The 20,135-nt window shown below is 41.1% G+C and overlaps 1 protein-coding gene across 1 annotated transcript; it reads right to left on the bottom strand.

The window, feature by feature from the left end:
* Positions 1–690: 690 nt before the first annotated feature.
* CNRIP1 (cannabinoid receptor interacting protein 1) lies at positions 691–19,412 on the bottom strand. The gene is made up of 3 exons (XM_040458216.1): positions 18,617–19,412; positions 16,436–16,586; positions 691–1,702 (listed from the first exon to the last, which is right to left on the bottom strand). The coding sequence occupies exons 1-3, from the start codon at positions 18,793–18,795 to the stop codon at positions 1,538–1,540; spliced, it is 495 nt and encodes a 164-aa protein (XP_040314150.1). The 5' UTR covers positions 18,796–19,412; the 3' UTR covers positions 691–1,537.
* Positions 19,413–20,135: the final 723 nt, after the last annotated feature.

Genomic DNA, 20,135 nt, shown 5'->3' with positions numbered 1-20,135 from the left:
CATGAAAACACTGTTGCAGAGTAGTATGTTACTTTTCCAGAAAAAGTTTCTTTCCTTCTCAGGGAATTTACCCTCAAACTGCATGGAGTAAGGGCTTTGTGTCACCTAACTTGCAGTACCCTGGGAGCAAGCAAGGAGGTCTCTACCCTGGTGTACGTGCTCTGTTACAGTAGTGCGTCCTCAGGCTGCTCAGCTACATAGCCAGCTGATGAGACTGGTCGTTGTGGAAGGAGGAGTGGAGAGAAGACAGGGCAAACATTTTCTTTTTTATAAATGTTTATTTATTTTTTGGGGAGAGAGTGAGCAAGCGGGGGAGGGCCAAAGAGAGAGGGAGTTTGAGAAGCCGCAGTGGGCTCCACACTGACAGCAGAGAGCCTCGCGCTGGGCTCAAACTCATGAACCGTGAGACCATGACCCGAGCCAAGTCAGACACTTTACCAACTGAGCCACCCAGGCGCCCCAGGATAAGCTTTTCTGATTGCTCACCAAGTGCCAGAGTCTCTGCTAACTTTGTTAGAGCTGGCTGGAGTGTTGACTGTCAAAGCTGATCTATGATTAAGTGTGCTAATTCTACTCCAGGTATATCCTCCTTATCCTGCAATTTAGCTGGATTGCTGCATAGGGCTAACCTGAAGCAGTGATCCACCTGCTAGACAGATAGTAACCAAATTAAGAAGGCAAGTCAAGGCATGATTTTTAATACCTTTATTAAGAAATATCAAAAGTTCATTACAGTTGCATACACAGTTTTACAAAGTTCAAGTGAAGGGGAACGTAGGGATGCCATCATATGCATGTTTGAGTACTAGGGTAGCTTGCCAAAAGGGTAACCCTACAACTTCTGTCACCTTAACAGTGGACCCCAACGATGCCTTTTCCCATTTTTGTTAGGCCATAACATAATACCTTAAGTTACTTGAAAGAGTTTTAATGTGTTATAAATACTTCTTAAATAGTTGTCCTTTTATTTGTCATTATTGTTCCCTGAAAAAGCTGAGCTGTTTATAGGAAGCACAGCATCTGAGTCCAACTCACTGCTGTTTGTATTACATTTTCACCAAGCCTGCTTAAAGAGCCACATAACATTGCAAGTTACATGTTACCATATTACGCTTGGGAGAGAACCCACAACACATTGTTATTTTTTATTTAGCATTTTACAAAAAAAAGGGGGAGATCACTCAACTTGGAAACAAAACACCACATTCAGTGGAGTCATTAAGAAGGGGATATGTCTGCAATTCCACTGAGCTCCTCACAAGCGGTCAACGGCATGACCGGGAACAACTGGATGCAGGAACACCAACACAGAATACAGAAAGGGATCTTCTTGGGGATGGTACATCACTCACAACCTTTTACGTCAGGAGCATTGCATCAGAAGGGAATTACACTTTCAAAATAGTCGGGGCTAGTAGGTCATCAGCACCCGATGGGTAAGAGCAACGCTGTGGTGTGCCTTGGTGAAGGCTTGTGCTGGGTTATCTAAACGTAGGGTTTTGAAGAGATTGTCCAGCAACATCAGAAAGAGCCATCTTCAGAGGAAGGACTCCTTGTTCACCCACATGAGGCTACGTGTCTCATTGGGCTTGCATTCGTATTCAATGACAGAGAAGGGGCTTCCCCATTGGCAGTGATCTCGCTTGTGGTAATTGTAGAACTTGACTTGCCACACTGTCTCGAAGGTCCCAATGTCAGTGAACTGAGGGAAGAGAAACACGCCCCATAAAAACCTCATTCTGCCACAAGCAACAGGTAAGAGCTAATGGTAGTGAGAGAGATCCTGCATAATCAATAGTAATCAGTCAGGATTCTTTTGGTCTGCAAAGCTTAGGCCTTTATTTTAATGCACTGTTTTCCTTTATTATGTGAGATATTTTCCTGAAAAGCTGTAAACCACTTTTTTCCCCCCTCTGTAGAATCTTATTCCCATTGTACCAGTGGCATTTGCTGTCACACTGTCTTTAATAAAAATAACTCCCCAAATTTATCTGTTTTCCAAATTTAATTATTGGAAACCACTCTGAATCTCAAAATTTCAGAGCTTGTTACAAAGGGGGATGAGGAAGAGAAGAGAGGGAATATTCATTAATGATTATCTTTTGGTTTCTATTTCAAAAGACCGTTGTATGAAATAACATATGAACTATATCACTAAACATAAGACACAATTGCCTTCCATCATTAATTTCAATTCCAGGGGAAAATATTTTCTTAGCATTTGATTGTTTAAGACCCTTCTTTAACTTTTGCAAATACTATTGAGTTTTATAAGTCAGGAATCCAGGCCTATGTCTCAGGCTTTGATTACACATTATCAAAAGCCATATTTAAGTGCCTACTATGTGCCTTACACATATAAAAATGTGTATAAGGTGTGATTCTTGCCCTCAAGAAGTTTGCATTTTACTTCCAGAAGGTACGCCCTGCGGGTCACTGCACAGATTTTTCCTGAGCCATAAGCATACAATTCCCATGTGGCTAAGAAGAGGGCATAGAATAGCCTAGAGGCCACTGGGCAGGTGCTCAAGTGGCCTGCAGGGTAGCCTGACCCTGCTACTGCCTCCTGGAGCTATTTAGGGGATCTGGCATTACACAGCATGATGCCTGACGTTATTTTCTCCTCTGACCCTCTCCTGTCATGGGAAGGGAGAGGGACTGACTTGGCAGAATTCTTAGACTTGTTAGGAGCCAGAAGACGTGGAGGGTGGCAGGGCAGTGAGCAACAGGAGCCTTATGCTTGAGGCTGCTACAGGAGGAGGATGATCAGGTGCTTCCCAGATGGCTTTCCAAGATGCTCTCAAAATTATATCCTGCACCATTGCCTCATCCTGCTAATTTGATTCCAAAACAAGGTTTGGCTTTCCTTTGAGAAATCTGCCTGACTTGAAACAATGGGTGATATACCTAAAGTCCCCAACTCTTTCCCCAGGTAAGAAAAGAACCTTTTTCTAGTGGATCACGGCTTAACAGTCTAGAGACCTGTATAAGTATATGGTAGCTTTATTCACTATAGCCCCAGGTTGGAATCAACCCAATGTTTCATTACTCACTTGGTGATAAACAAGTTCTGGTATATCTATAAAATGGCATTTTACTCAACAATAAAAAGAAACATAATGAGGGGCGCCTGGGTGGCGCAGTCGGTTAAGCGTCCGACTTCAGCCAGGTCACGATCTCGTGGTCTGTGAGTTCGAGCCCCGCGTCAGGCTCTGGGCTGATGGCTCAGAGCCTGGAGCCTGTTTCCGATTCTGTGTCTCCCTCTCTCTCTCTGCCCCTCCCCCGTTCATGCTCTGTCTCTCTCTGTCCCAAAAGTGGATAAACGTTGAAAAAAAAAATTAAAAAAAAAAAAAAGAAACATAATGATTCAGGCAGCAACAACGATGGATCTCAAAGATGTGCTGAGCAAAAGAATTCAGATCCCAAAGAACACATATACTGTATGATTCCATTCCATCTCCCTCCCTCCCTCCCCCACACCTGTCTGTCTGTCTGCCTGTCTGTCTATCTCTCCAATCTATAGTGATGGAATACAACCTATGCTGACAGGAAGCAGGAAGCATCTGGGGTTACTTAGAACCTGCGGTGGAGGGGGGGCACCTGGGTGGCTCAGTCGGTTAAGTGGCTGACTTTGGCTCAAGTCATGATCTCGTGGTCCGTGAGTTTGAGCCCTGCGTCCGGGTCTGTGCTGATAGCTCAGAGCCTGGAGCCTGCTTCAGATTCTGTGTCTCCCTCTCTCTCTGCCCCTCCCCATTCACACTCTATCTCTGCCTTTCAAAAATGAACAAATGTTAAAAAAAAAAAAATCAAAAAAGAACCTGCGGTAGGAGGAAGGGATTAATGATTGATGAAAATCTACAAGAGGGATCTTTTTTGGGGAAAATGTTTTACATCTTGACTGGGGTGGTGGTTATACAAGTATATGTATATTTGTCAAAGCTCATTGATCAGTATGCTTAAAATGGGTGCATTCATTACATGGAAACTACGCCTCAAAGTTGGTTAAAAAAAAAAAAAGAAATATGGATTTTTAGTGAGCTACAAGGAAACAGATATCCTAAACACTGCCAGTGGGAATTGAATTGTACAGGCTTTAGAAAGGGTTAAAGAGTGAATATACTTGGGTTGAGCAATTCTACTTCTAATTTATCTTAAGAACATCACAGTGATGGGTGCCTGGGCGGCTTGGTTGGTTAGGTGATGGGCTCTTGCTCTCAGCTCAGGTCATGATCTCACAGTTCTGGGGATCCAGCATCCAGCCCCTCATTGGGTTCCATGATGACAGCATGGAGCTTGCTTGAGATTCTCTCTCTCTCCTGCTCTTACTCCCTCCCACTCCGTCCCCCACCCCACTGCATACTCACGCTCACTCTCACTCTCTAAATAAATAATAAACAAATAAATAAATAAATAACACAGTCTTTATCGCAGTGAAAACCTGAACACTAAATGCCTATCTTTAAGACAGTTTTATGGTATATCTATGTAGTGGAATACTATATAGAAATTCTAAATGCAAAAATTTATTATTTTTAATGTACATGTATTTTTGTAAGAGGGAGAAAGAGCAGGGGAAGGGCAAAGAGAGTAGGAGACAAAGGATCTGAAGTGGGCTCTGTGCTGACAGTAGAGAGCCTGATGAGCGGCTTGAACTCATAAACCATGAGATCATGACCTGAGCTTAAGTCGGCTGCTTAACTGACTGAGCCACCCAGTTTCCCACTAAATGTAGATATTTAATAAACTTTTTCTATTATTCTCCATTGTTACCTGAACTAAGCAGAGTACCAACAAGAACATCTGGTATTAATTCAATTAAAATATACATATTCATGTTAGAAACACGGATGGAATGGGTTTTATTTATCCTGTATACTTATTTGTATTTTCAAAATTCAATGATTTAGTTTTTATAATCAGAAAGGAAAATTAAGCTAAACTGTATTTACAACAGATATTACCAAATAGTTAACATCCTGAATATAAAAGATTATACGATTAATTAGTAAGCTACTATGAATATTTGGATAAAGCTGGAACACATTCATTAAAAAGAAAAAATAGCTAACATCTGAAAAATCTTCTAATGTAATATTAGGGGACCCTGGGTGGCTCAGTCCATTGAACATCCAACTCCTGATTTCAGCTCAGGTCATGAATCAGAGCTGTGGGATTAAGCCCTGTGTCAGGCTCTACATTGAGTGTGCAGCCTGCTTGAGATTCTTTCCCTCCCTCCCTCCCTCTCTCTTTCTCTCTCTCCCCCCTAGTCATGTGCATGCTCTCTCTCTACAATAAAATAAAAAGTTAAAAATACATGTGAACTTTTACAGAGATATTATTCACCTATCAACTTGGTAAAAATTTCTGAATACCAGAAGCAATTTAAGCATCCAACTTCAGGGTAATATAATAGAAGTGGTGGCATATCCATATGATGGATTTATATAACCATTTCACAGGAATTTGGGGTTTTTAATGATGAGAGAAAATGCTTAGAACAGTATCAACAAGCAAAAGATGGATAAAGACAGTATATATACAGTATGAGCTCCAGTATGTAAAATAAGACATAAAAAAGATAGTAGAAAAATATTAACAATAAAGTTTCTAAGTAAAGAAATTGAGTGTTTTTCCATCTTTTCTACTTGAATTTTCTGCAATAAATTCAAGTTACTTTTTATAAATATGTTACTTTTATAATCAGAACATTTTGTTTTTATTTTTAATGTTTATTTATTTTTGAGAGAGAGAGAGACAGAGAGTGAGCAGGGGAGGAACACAGAAAGAGGGAGACACAGAATTTGAAGGAGGTTCCAGGCTCTGAGCTGTCAGCACAGAGCCCCACGTGGGGCTTGAACCCACAAACCGTGAGATCATGACCTGAGCCAAAGTCAGACACTTAACCAAGTGAGCCACCCAGAAACCCCTATAATCAGAATATTTTAAAGGGTGAAATGGATTTATCATCCCTAAAAAATTAACATATATATCTCCCTCACCTCAGCAGTTTTATAAATTCTATCAAGGATACATATATAGTAATGAAAAGATCACAGCTTTGTTGACAGCAGGGTTGTTATAGGAAGAATAAATTGAAATCTCATTTTATAAATGACCAAGATTTTTAAAGAGGGATTATTATTATTATTTGACCAGCACAGGGCACTGCACATGTTAAGTACAATTGAATGACATTAAGCTATAAAAATATTTTACACATACCAGCTAATCTTTTGAGGAAAGCAGCTTGAGACCATGCTAGGTAAGTGGGAGAAACAACACCGAGGCCTTTCTTGAAACAGATATAAATAAATAAAAGTTGGTTGCAAAAACAAAGATGATTATGACTACAGGGAAGAAAAACCTTATGGTGTGACACTGTATCTGAATAACCTAAAAATTAAGAAAGTCTCAAGGTAACACAGGCGACCACTGTAGAAATCTGCTGACAGCAACAGTCAGAGCTAAAAGATATGGAATGTTTAGGTGCTTCTAATTCATTTTTTTTTCCTCTTTTTAAAAAAGGTTTATTTTTATTTTGAGAGAAAGAAAAAGAGAGTGCATGTGAGGAAGTATGGGTGGGGGGCAGAGAGAATCCCAAGCAGCCTCCACGCTGTCAGAGCAGAGCCTGATGTATCTTAAAGGCTTAATCTCAGCTCTTCAGTAGCTGAACGAAATACTAAATGTGTACTTGAACGTCAATGAAAACAGAAACCAGAAAACTGAATTATAAAGTACCTTCCTCTTTAATAGCTGCATATGCTTGGGATTTGTAATAATTTTATTGGCTACTATCATAATTTGGTGAGTCCATACATTATAGCTACTTTCTCCAGTGCTAATACTGGTAAACTGTTTCTCTAAGTCATACATCTCCAAGTCTTTTAGTTTACTCGATTTGGGGGAAATCATTCTTTTTTTTAAAGTTTGAGAGAGAAAGAAGAGTATGAGCAGGGAAGAAGGGCAGAGAGAGAGAGAGAGAGAGAGAGAGAGAGAGAGAGAGAGAGAGAATCTCAAGCAGGTTCCACACCCACACTCAGCACCAGCTCAGAGCTCAACATGGGACTAGATCCCATGACCCTAGGATCATGACCTGGGCTGAAATCAAGAGTCAGATGCTCAACAGACTGAGCCATTCAGGCACCCTGTGTTTTTCTTTCATTAGTACTGGACCCAAGGTCATATTGTAGTTAATTGCTGCTACCTATGCATATATTTCCCCATGCCTTACTTGTCCTAACTTCCCATTAGGGAAGACCTTCTTCCTGGTCTTTCTTCTGGAGTTCTATTTCCAGGATGCCTCAACACCTAGCTGAGAATTTCTTCTCCTCTGATATAGGAGCAGATGGGGTCTCAAAAGCTGATATTCTTCTTCTTTTTTTTTTTTTAATTTTTTTTTCAATGTTTTTATTTTATTTTTGGGACAGAGAGAGACAGAGCATGAATGGGGGAGGGGCAGAGAGAGAGGGAGACACAGAATCGGAAACAGGCTCCAGGCTCCGAGCGATCAGCCCAGAGCCTGACGCGGGGCTCGAACTCACGGACCGCGAGATCGTGACCTGGCTGAAGTCGGACGCTTAACCGACTGCGCCACCCAGGCGCCCCAAAAGCTGATATTCTTCTTAAAGAACAGAAGCAACTACACGGGCTCTCTACTCCCTCCCAACCCATCTGTGCCTTCCAAGGAAAACTTACCCAGTCAGGCTCCCTGGGTGATGTGATTTACACAGGTATGATTCTCTGCATTTGCATAGCACTTCTTATTTTATATAATACCTTACATATGTCATTCTACTCTGGTCTTTTGACTAGTTTTAGCATTTCCATTTTACAGATGAAAGAACTAAGATTCAGAGAGGTTAAGTGACTGCCCTAGGTCTAGACTATGCAGCTAACTAATGATAGGAGAAAGTCAAGAACTTAGGTTTCCTAATTCCTATCTGGTAGCTATTATCACTAAACCAAACTGCTTATATAAGCAAATGAGACAAGAGTCAATGGAACAATTTTTCTTTTTTCTCCTTAAGAACATGAATGGATTGTCATATGTAGAACGCTTTAGGACACTACTAGGCATTGAATGTGTGTATCCGCACCGCCCCCCCAACCGCAAATTCATATGTTGAAGCCTAAATCCCCAATGTGATGGTATTTGGAGGTGGGGCCTTTCAGAAGAAATTAGTTCATGAGGGTGGAGCCCTTGTGAATGGAATTAGTGCCCTTATAAAAATAGACAAAAAAGGGATGATGTCTCTATGCTTTTTCATGTGAGGATACAGCAAGAAAGCAACTGTTTAAACCAACAAGAGGGCTCTCATCAGACACCGAATTTGCTAGTGCCTTGGTCTTGGAATTCAGCCTCCAGAACTGTGAGAAATAAATATTTGTTGTTTAAGCCACCCAGTCTACTGTATTCTGAAAGTGACACTTTACTATATACCTGGACATGTGATTTGCTACTTGTCTGTACAAGTTGCAAGCCTTGGTATATTTTTATTTTACAACTGATAGGGAAGAGAAGCATCCAGTTCCATGGAGAGGAGACTCATTTGTCATCTTCAGTAACAAATAAGGAGTCTGAAAAGTTTGTTTTAAATAATATCGATGGTCCTACAACCAGTTGGCCTAGAATCATTAGAGTACTTCTCTCCACGCCACCCACTTCCATTAGGGACATATGAAATTCATATGGGTCGCTCAGAAATCCATTGACTTGAGAGCACAGAGCAACATTATATTGATAGAAGCATGATGTTACTTCATTGGTAAACAAATTCAGTATAATAAGCATCTGTGACTTTTAGTGTGGAGTGATCTATCAGTTCCTACTGGATTCCAAGCCTCTCTACTCCTGTACCTTTTGAAGTTTTATTAGTAAATACACGTTTTCCATTTCTCTTAGTTGAACAGATAGGACTAAAATTTCTGTGAATTATACAGTATATTTAACTTTATAGGAAACTGTCAAACTTTTCCTGATTGCACCACTTTACATTCCTACCAGCAATATGAGAATTTCAGTTGCTCTACATCCTATCCAACAGTTGGCATTGCCAGTCCTCTTAATTTTAGTCAGTCCAGTGGTAGAGAAGATAATAAAAAGTAGAAATCAATGAAACAGAAAAGAGAAAATGATAAAGACTATAAGACTCTAGAGAAGAAAAGTGCAAAGAAAAAGTATGAAACCAAAAATCTGGCTTTTGGAAGAGGTCTTAAAAATTGATAAACCCTGGGGTGCCTCAGTGGCTCAGCTGGTTAAGCATCTGACTTGGGCTCACGTCATGATCTCATGGTTTGTGAGTTTGAGCCCCATGTCGTGCTCTGTGCAGACAGCTCAGAACCTGGAACCTGCTTCAGATTCTGTGTCTTCCTCTCTCCCTGCTCCTCTCCCACTCATGCTCTTTCTCTCTTGCTCTTTATCAAAAATAAATAAACAGTAAAAAATTAAAAAAAAATTGATAAACCGTAGGGGCTGGCTTGGTCAGTGGAGAACGTGACTCTTAATCTCAGGGTCGTGAGTACAAGCCCCACACTGGGTTTGGGGCCTACTTTATTTTATTTTATTTTTTTTTTAATATTTTTTTTTCAACGTTTATTTATTTTTGGGACAGAGAGAGACAGAGCATGAACGGGGGAGGGGCAGAGAGAGAGGGAGACACAGAATCGGAAACAGGCTCCAGGCTCTGAGCCATCAGCCCAGAGCCCGACGCGGGGCTCGAACTCACGGACCGCGAGATCGTGACCTGGCTGAAGTCGGACGCTTAACCGACTGCGCCACCCAGGCGCCCCGGTTTGGGGCCTACTTTAAATAAATAAACAAATAAAATTTAAAAATTGATAAACCCCTAGAAAAACAGAGCAAGAAAAAGAAAACAAGTTACCAATATCAGGAATGAAAGAGATGTTATCACTATAGATCCTAAAGACTTTAAATTAGGAACAACTTTATACCAATACAGTTAATGAAATGGACAAAATCCTTGAAAGCTACAGGCTATTTGTAGACCTCCATCTACTGAAGAAATTGTATCCAAAGTTAAAAATCTTCCCAGAAAGAAAATTTCAGGCCCAAATGGCTTCACTGATAAATTCAGGCATTTAAGGGAAAAATAACAATTCTACATAAATTCTTTTAGACAAGAGAGGAAGGAACACTTCTCAATTCATTTTATTGTTTATTCATTTATTTATTTATTAAAGATCTTTTAATTAAAAAATTTTTAATGTTTATTTTTGAGAGAGAAAGAGAGACACAGAGAATAGGTGGGGGAGGGGCAGAGAGAGCAAAGGAGACACAGAATCTGAAACAGGCTCCAGGCTACAAGCTGTTATCACAGAACCTGATGCGGGGCTTGAACTCACGAACCATGAGATCATGACCTGAGCTGAAGTCAGATGCTTAACCAACTGAGCCACCCAGGTACCCCTTAAAGACTTTATTTTTTAGTAATCTCTGTACCCCATGTTGGGCTCGAACTCACAACCCAGAGATTAAGAGTTGCATGCTCTTCTGACTGTGTCAGCCATCTGCCCCTTAATTCATCTTATGAAGCCAGTTTTATCCTAACACAAATGACAAAGATACTACAAGGTAAATTACAGACAAAAATTCCTCATGGACATATGCATAAAATTTGCTTTTAACTTTTATTTGCTTGAAATATTAATAAATCAAATCTAGAAATAGGATCTTACAACAGTACCAAGAGAGGTTTATCCTTGGAACTCAAGGATGGTTCAATAATTTAAAATCCCTGTAATTCACCGTATTAACAAAAATAAAGAAGAAAAGCCATATTATCATATCCATAAATGGATAATTCAACATTTGGTAATTCAACATCCATTCATGATAAAAATTCTCAGCAAACTGGGACTAGAAAGAAAGTTCTTTAATCTGACTACGGGGCATTGATAAAAAAAATCTATAGTTAATATCACCCTTAAAGGTAAGAGAATGAGTTCTTTCCCTGTAAGATTGGAAATAAGGCAAGAACATCAGCTCTTACTACTTCTGTTTAGCACTGTGTTGAAGGTCCTAGCCAGTACCTTAAGGCAAGAGGGGAAAAAAAAACGGGAAAGTAAAACTGTTTCTATTTATAGATGAACAACTCTGCAGAAAATACTAAGCAATATAATAAAAAGCTACTAAAATTAATAAGTGAACTTAGCAAGTATGTAGGATACAAAATCAATTTATAAAAATTACTATCTTTCATTAAGAAATATGCTCGCACTGAACTGGTATTATTTTTTTAATATTTCACCAACTTTGTAGGTGAAAATTGGCATTGCACTATTTGTAGGGTTTTGTTTTTTGTTTTTGTTTTTAACAATAGTGAAATCAAGCCATTTAAAAATATATACATTGGTCATTTGTATTTCCTCTTCTGTGAATTGTTTTGTTTGTTTGTTTGTTTGTTTGTTTTTTGCGTATTTTTCCATTTGCCACATCCCATGGTTATCTTTTTCTCACTGGTTTCTAAGAATTCTTTGTATATTAAGTTACAGATCTTGCCAAATGACTCCACAGAGCTGACATGAGGAACAACTTTTCTATTTGGGAAGATTGTAAGGCTACCTACCTCTGTGCACATAGCCTCCTAACAAGCTCCTATAAGTCCCTGCCCTTTTTGTTCCTTCAAACTCCCACCAGCCTCCCACTGAAGAGGGCCAACAAAAGGGGAATGGGATGATTTGTGCCAACAGAATCTCCACCTGGACTCTCTCCTTGGAGGGACTGAGTGGGGCATCAGTCACATTAACATTCAAATCAGTGCTGGTGTTTGAAGTGCACGTTGAGAGCTTTAAGAATTGGGTATCACTTTATTCACTCTCAGTGCTGGGGCCTCTGGAATTATCTGAATAAACAGATCACTGCCATCAGCCTAAGTCAGATATCATTTGACTACTTCCTGCCTTCAGCTTCAGTGGGTAGTAAAGGGCTGTGAAAAGTCACTAATGGCAGCAAGCAAGGTCTGTGTGGGCTGTGGCTGAAAATCAAGGCAACATAGCTTAGGATACTATGCATGTTACAAATAAGTTTTTCACCAATTGCTGTTTGCCTTTTAATTTAAATGGTCTTTTAATGATGGGGTGCCGGGTGGCTCAGTCAGTTAAGCATCCGACTTCGGCTCAGGTCATGATGTCACAGCTTGTGAGTTCGAGCCCCGTGTCAGGCTCTGTGCTGGAGCCTGTTTCAGAATCTGTGTCTCCCTCTCTCTCTGCCTCTCCCCAGTTCGCGCTCTGTCTCTCTCTCCCCCTCAAAAATAAATAAATGTTAAAAAAATTTTTAAATGTTTTAATGAAAATTTAACTTTATGATGTTTGACAGAAACTTTACATTGCATTTAATCAAAACTTTCAATTTTTAGCTTTGGATATCTTCCATTTCTTTCAGGTTTAAGTTAATTCTTTTCATGCCAATTTTTTAAGAAGTTGACTTTTTACAGTTAACCCCTTGATCCACCTGAAATATATTTTGAGGTATGATATCAGGAAAGAATAACAGTGATTCCCCACCCCTCCCCTCCCCCCCCCGCGCCAAATAGCCAATAATCCCAGCATTATTTATCCAAAGATTAAAAAAAAAATACTTTGAAGTAACTTTACACTTCTAAGAAGTTTCTCTTGTATACCCTTAATTCAGTTTCCCTTGCTGGATTCTCCTACTTGATTAATTGGATTTACTTGGACATTTCAAGACTTCCTTATTGTCTGTGAAAGTGTGGTTGTGTCTGTAATTTACAATACTTAAGCTTGAAACACTGATGACAAAAGTCATAAAATAGTGTTAAAGGCTATGTGAGGCTTTCATTACTAGAATGAAATTTGAATTTAACATTAAGTCTGCTGACTTTATCAGGAAATCTTCTATAACTTCAATTTTTTCCTTAGAATCAGCCTATTACAGATACCATACAAGTACATGGACAATGCTCATGACCAGTGTGGTTATTGTTGGAACAATCAACTATCAAGCACTTGCTTCTAGATGTGGGCATTATAGGTAAGAACCTGGGCTTTACTACTGGGACTCAAAACATGCTAATACAATCTTAAATCCTTTGTAAGATGATCTATAGTATAAACATATAAATCAAGTTTGAATGAGCAGAAAGTTAAATAACATAAAATCTAAAATTATGGAAAGATCAAAATAAACTGTCAACTCTGGAAAAATAACTTTCTCAGTTTTAAATAGAAGAAATCATAAAAGAAAAGGAGAGATTTAAATGTAATTATGTTTCTTCACAACGGAAAATTAAAGTAAGCAAAGCAATAGTGAGAGAAATACGACAGATATGACAGATATAAAAAAAATCTTCATGAGAACTCCACTTTTTTATTTTACTTTATTTCATTTTATTAAAAATTTTTTTTAATGTTCACTTATTTTTGAGAGAGAGACAGAGCATGAGTGGGGAAGGGGCAGAAAGGGAGAGATACAGAATCTGAAGTAGTCTCCAGGCTCTGAGGGGTCAGAACAGAGCCCGACGTGGGGCTCGAACTCACAGACTACAAGATCATGACCTGATCTGAAGCTGGGTGCTTAACCAACTGAGCCACCCAGGCGCCCCTTACTTTATTTCATTTGAGAGAGAGCGAGAGTGCTAGCAAGCATGTGGGCAGGGTAGAGGGGCAGATGGAGGTTAGAGAGGGGAAAGAGGGGAGAGAGAGCGAATATCTTAAGTAGGCTCCACATTCAGTTTAGAGCACGATGAGGGGCTCTATCCCATGACCCTGAGATCATGCCCTGAGCTGAAATCAAGAGTCAGATGCTCAACCGAGCCACCCAGGCATGCCCTAGGACTCTGATTTTTAAAAAATAATCTTTGATAGAAATATTGACAAAACATGAAAGAACCAATTTACACAAAAAGAAAATTAAATGTTGAAATGTTCATTCTTGTAAATTATAGTAAAAAGTGTAAAGTAGAAAATGTATTATTTTTTAAACTAATTCCCCATTATGTCATGATTATAGCAGACTTCTGTATTGCTGGTAACATTGTAAAGTGAGTACATACAACACTTAAAAAAAAAAAAAAAAAAAAACAAAAACAGAAAACAAATGGCCATATGTGGGAACAGCCATAAGGATTTCTTTTGGCCAAATAATATTACTCCTTATTGAGGTAGTTATATGCACAGAATTATTCATCGTAGCACTTTTTATGATGAGAACAACTGACATACCTAATCTCTGGGGAACAGTCTCATCATTATGACATAGCATTATACAGTCTTATGTTGCCATTAAAATTATAACAATGAATATGTATAGAATGTTGCACGATTATATAATAAAAATGACTGCAACTCTAAACTATATATATGTGAAAGGTAATCTGAAAATCAACAGAGTCAAAATGTAGGGATTACTGTTGATTTAAAATTTTTCTCGGGGTGCCTGGGTGGCTCGGTTGGTTACATGTCCAACTTCAGCTCAGATCATGATCTCGAGGTTTGTGGGTTTGAACCCCGCATTGGGCTCTGTGCTGACGGCTCAGAGCCTGGAGCCTGCTTCGGATTCTATGTCTCCCTCTCTCTCTCTGCCCCTCCCTTGCTCATGCTCTGTCTCTCTCTAAAATAAACAAACACTAAAAAAAAAATTTTTTTTTAAGTTTTTGTTCAAATTTCTGAAACTTGATATGTTATTTCATTTTTCAAGTTTATTTATTTTGAGAGAAACAGAGACAGCATGAGTGGGGGAGGGGCAGAGCGCAGGAGAGACAGAGAACCCCCAAGCAGGGTCCATACTATCAGCGTGGAGCCCCACACAGGGCTCAAACTCATGAAAGCGTTAAGATCTGAAACCAAGAGTCGGACCAAGAGTCATGAGCTGAAACCAAGAGTCGGACATTCAACTGACTGAGCCACCCAGGTGCCCCTTTTCACATTTAAGTTTTAATTTTTTTCATGTTAAAACAATATGTAAATCCTTGAGATGCTAGGATATATTCCCAGGCCCTCCTCTCTGTATCTGTGCCCAATCAAAAAGGAATCCAACTAGGGACTTGCTGGCCTTCAGACCTATTCAGTGTTCTTAAATAACTGTATTTGGGAATCTGACTTCCTTCATCACCTGACTAGGTATATTCGTAACCCTTATACCATTTTAAAACTGAAGGTGGCTTTGGAGATGAGGTAGTGAAATCCACCTATGCTGCCCCAGCTCTATCTTGAGCGGTCTCTGCTTCCCTCTCTGCTCCACCCACACTGGGTTTCTCTCCTTCGTTACAACACGTTATACTCTCCCCCAGCTCTTGACCTCTGTAGCTCCTCTTTCCTCAAGTGTTCCCTCCTCCCTCAACTCTTATTTATTGTTTGTTTATTTTTCAATAAGGCCAACCCCAAAGTCTTGGATTAGGATAAGACCCTTGGTATATGCTCCAAAGGCACTACTACTTTTTCCAATATATTTTGTATAGTAGTAATTATTTATTTATTGATAATCATGTATAAAGTATGTTTTCCTCCTCTAGATTAGAAGCCCCATGAAGACAGGGATATCTATTTTGTCATGAATCCTCTCCAGTGCCTGATAGGTAAGAAATCCTCACATTTGCTGATGAATCAAGCAAATAAAAAAATTAATAAAATAAAAATCTAAAAATCCTAAGTAAAATATTAGCATATTGAATTTAGTGATATTTTTAAAAAAATACATAACATTTAAGTACGGTTTATTTTAGGAAGTAAAGGGTAGTTTATTATTGGAAAGTTTATTATATAATTCTTACATTAATGTATCAAAGTAGATCAATTATCTCCATAGACGGGAAAAGGAATCAGATAAAATTCAATACATCTCCCAACTAAAAAAAAAAATACCTCTTAGTGAACTAGAAAAAGGATGCTTTAACATGATAAATATTTAAAACTAACATTGTACCTAATAGTAAAACCCTGAAGACAAGGATACCTCTTACCACCATTAGCATGCAACACTATTCTAAAAACATTAGCCAGTGCAGTAAGGCTAGAAACAAGATTCAGAAAATGACAGTTATATGTAGATTATGACTGCCTATCTGAAAAACCTAAGATTAAATGAAAAATTTTAGCAAGCAAATTTAATAAGGTGGCCAGTTACAAAATACATGAACACATATTATAAAAGCAATACATTTAAAACAATGCAGTATTAGCCTAAGAATAGACAGATCAATGGAACAGATTAGAAAGTGTGGGAAGAGATTTAATATTTTTGCCATATAAGAAATTACTAAGAAACTGACCATTGAAGAAGCACGGATTATTTAATTAACTGCATTGGGATATTATAGACAAATAGATTCCAATATGAAATGATGAATTAAAATAATATTTTATAATTTCATAGTGTTTCCTTTTATTTCTTAAGGGAAGATAGTGACTGTTTTCTTTTCCATGGTTTCCATTTGCCCTGACACCCCCATACAGGTCTTACCGGCATTGTGATCTGGATGGGTTGCCGTTCTCCACTCTTGGTTGGGGCCACACCTTCCGTGTCATATGTGCCCGTGTAAACAATTCGGTCACCATCAGGCTCTTTAGACTTCAGCTCCAATGGGACAAGCACACCACCAATGGAAATGTTCCTGCAATGGACAGAGGTTAACTATATATGGTAGGAATTAGCTTAGGTACCCCATCCTGGTCTGGACCACACCCTAGGCAGGAATCCTACTGGGTTTGGCTAAAGGAGACATTCTGGTGTTGTAGAAAGTTCTGAAAAGTCAGGAGTCTTGAGTTCTCCAATTAACCAGTCACGTGACCCTAGACCAACTACTTAAACTCTCTGGACTCACCTCAGTATTCTCATCCAGAACACTTGTACAAGGCTGAGTCAGACTCCATCAGTCCTCCTCTATAGTTTGTCATTTGTGGGGCTATGAAAAACTTACCTATACCCAGCCCCATTCCCGACCCTAGAACTTAGAATTCAACTGGTTGGGTGTGGTCTGGGCACTGGTAAATTTATCTTAAGGTTCTCTAGGTGATTCTAACGTGCAAGTAGGGTTGAGAAACACTGAACTAGTTATTTCATGATTTTTTTCTGTTCCAACAATCAGAGGTCCCATGATTTGGGCTACTCAAAGCCAGCCACAGAATCAGGAATTCTCACTGACATCATTCCTTTGTGTTAAGGTAGTGATTCTCAAGGTATGTTCCTAGACCAGCAGTGTCAGCATCACCTGCCTAAAACAAAATTTTAAGCTCTACCCTTAGACCTAGCAAACTGGAAACTAGGGTGGGACTCAGCCATCTGTGTTTTAATAAACATTTTAGATGATTCTGACAGACACTCAAGTTTAAGAACTACTAGGTTAGGGCAGTAAAAAAAAAAAAGACTTGATAAAATTAAAGTGTAAATAGAAAAAATAGTTGTCATTAACACATTCATTTTAGATTAGTTTAAAAAAAATAGAGAACCACCTTGAAGAAAACATGTTATAGAACAGATAACTTGGGAGAAGAGGTTGCCAGGAAAGATGGGAAAGGAAGTCTGGATCATATGGGGATGCACAGAACTCTGGGAAATGAAAGTAACCAGTGCATGTAGCTGTGGGGGACAGTGACAAGTAGATGGGCCAGAGCACCAGAAACAAACCAGTTTTGTTCTAGGTCCTTGAATTAGGGCCTGATACCTAGAACGCCAATACAAGTTTATTGAATTTAATGACTACAGATGACACTTCAGCTATACAAGGTATCTGGTGGATTCAAAACCCTTCCCCGCCCTGCGAGCTCAGCACATGGTAGATATAGTGTAAGCTGGTTTATTTCCCCTTTCCATATTAAACTTCACACCATGCTTTTAAGTGGAAGCTGAGAGGTAACGGACTCCATCCCTAGATACTTCCCCATAAACTACTGCACCATTCTATACTGAAGAAGTCTACTGGGTGAACCAAATTGTGGTAGCAGGGGAGAGATAATCCCTGCCACAAATAAACCAAGAAACATCCTTTTGTGGCAGGGAGGTTGCTAATCCCAGGCACCATCACCAGGATGAACAAACAAATCAGGAGAAAATGAAAAACACCTGGCAAGGAAAACCGGGAAACTAGGCCCAAGCAGAGGAGGCTGAGCTCGGATTTATGGCTGCTACTCCAGCCCCAAGGTTTCCAGTCACAGGGCTGATGGTGGAGTAGGGTGCATCCCTTAGGGAACCCCAATAATCATCCCATCCCCGCCTTTACACCTCATTCCTCAGCCCTTCTCGCTCCTTAGCTTCGCGGTTGGCTGAATCCGGCGAGTCGACAGGGCTGGGATTGCGGTAGGTGAACCACCCGGAATGCCTCGGGGTCCGCGCCGAGGGCTGGGCAAAAGGGATGAAAAATTTGCAAGAAAACAAACCCTCGGCCCAACCCTGGCTTCCTGACGCTGTTTTAAACATCCCTCCCCGCAATGGGTGGAAGGAAGCGTGAATAGGGAAAGTCAAGCATAAAACAGAGGAGGGGACCAAAAAGAGCAGGGAACTGACCTCTTTCCCCCACCCTTGGGCCCGCTGGGCGCGACGCGAGGCCAGAGGGACTGGGGAGAGGCTCAGGCTGTCCCGGGGGCCTCAGTCCTCCGCGCGGACCCCTAGCGGGGCCGGGCAGCCGCGGTGCGCGCGCTTACTCACTCGACCTGCAGCGTGGTGGGCTTAATCTTCACCTCCACCTTGTAGGAGGAGCCGGTGAGCAGCTTGATGGTGCGGTTCTGGCCGAAGCGCTGCCCGTCCACCTTGAAGAAGACCGGGCCGTCGTTGGGCTGGATGCGCAGCGCGATGGAGAGGCGCACGAGACCCGGCAGGTCCCCCATGGCTGGGTGCGGGACCGGCGCGGAGGCTCCGGGGGGCGGAGGACTGCGCGGGCTGCGACCGAGCGGCTGGAGCGTGGGGGGCGGAGAGGAAGCACGGGGCGGGAGAGGGTGGTGGCGGAGGGGAGGCTGCAGCTAAGAGCCCGCGCCGTCGCGGCCGTTCGCCCTGGGTTTTGAGAAGCAGCTCCTGAGGCCGTGGCCTCCCGCCCCACTCGGCGAGGAAGAGCGCCCGGGAGATAGCTCCGAGGCCCCGAGCTGCCCCATCCCCCGCTCCGGTGCTGCGCCCTCCGCGCACTGATGGGTTCGCTCCAGCCAGCAGGCCCGGGGCAGATCCGCGCAGCTGGGGGCGAGAGAGTTAATCCTGTTTACGCACCACAATCCCCTTCAGCTGGGGAAGAGGACATTTAGGCTCCTCCTAGAGCCACGCGGGGCGGGCGGAGAAGAGGATTGGGAAGGAGGAGGTACTGGGGTGCTGGGGTTAAGCGACACTACACCAAGGACCGAGACCTCGTAATCTGGATACCACTTCGGTCGACTGAGAGCTGTGGACACCATTGCTGGCGAATCGGGGCACCAGCCAGGCAGGAGGAGGCTGAGAGGCGAAAAGGAGACGGGAAGCGGGGCAGGAAACCGCTAGCCAGTGATTTAGATGTCAGGAAATATGAGTCCTTCCAAAGCTTGGGGGAAATGGCCGAGGGAAGGCGCAATTCCATCTAATGTGACCAGCAAACTAAACTGGATTAGAAATGTGTGCAAGAAAAAAAAAAAAAGGAAAAAAAAAGAAAATAACCAATACATATTCAAAGAACTCCACCTTCTTGTAGATGTGTATTTCTATTATGTATATCTTTTTCTCAAGGATGACACGGTGTAATGAGTCGCGTATATTTACATAAATCTTGAAAATGAGCTAATAACCCTTGTGACAATGGCCAAGAGGAGGAATTGGTCACAAGATTATTGGCAGGGCACCCCTTGCGACAAGGCAGAATTTAGATTTCCTATTGAGCGAGATTGGAGCGTCTCCACGGGAGAAGTCGGTTGACAGCTCATGATTTGGGAAGCAAGAGGAGGCCAAGGGTATTAGGGCTGTACTGGAAATGGCTTCGCTAAACGGGAGGAAGCACCTGCTTCAGCACCACCTGGGTGGATAGTACCAGAGCCACTGAGCACACCTGGGGAATGGAGAAGTTGGTTGGTGAGGACGAATGGGAAGGGAGAGGTCTGTGCGGTAGTTTTTGTTCAACCAGGTTAGTATTGCTTTTCTTTAGAAATAACATCATCTCAAAAGTGATTTGTTTCCTACATTAAAGCTACATCAGCTTTAACTCTCATTTCGCAGT

This window comes from Herpailurus yagouaroundi, unplaced genomic scaffold, assembly GCF_014898765.1.
Source record: "Herpailurus yagouaroundi ecotype Mexico unplaced genomic scaffold, PumYag 221, whole genome shotgun sequence".
In the NCBI taxonomy this organism is placed as follows: domain Eukaryota; kingdom Metazoa; phylum Chordata; class Mammalia; order Carnivora; family Felidae; genus Herpailurus; species Herpailurus yagouaroundi.
Note: the sequence above shows the minus strand (reverse complement) of the source record. Positions and strands in the feature narration are given on the sequence as shown.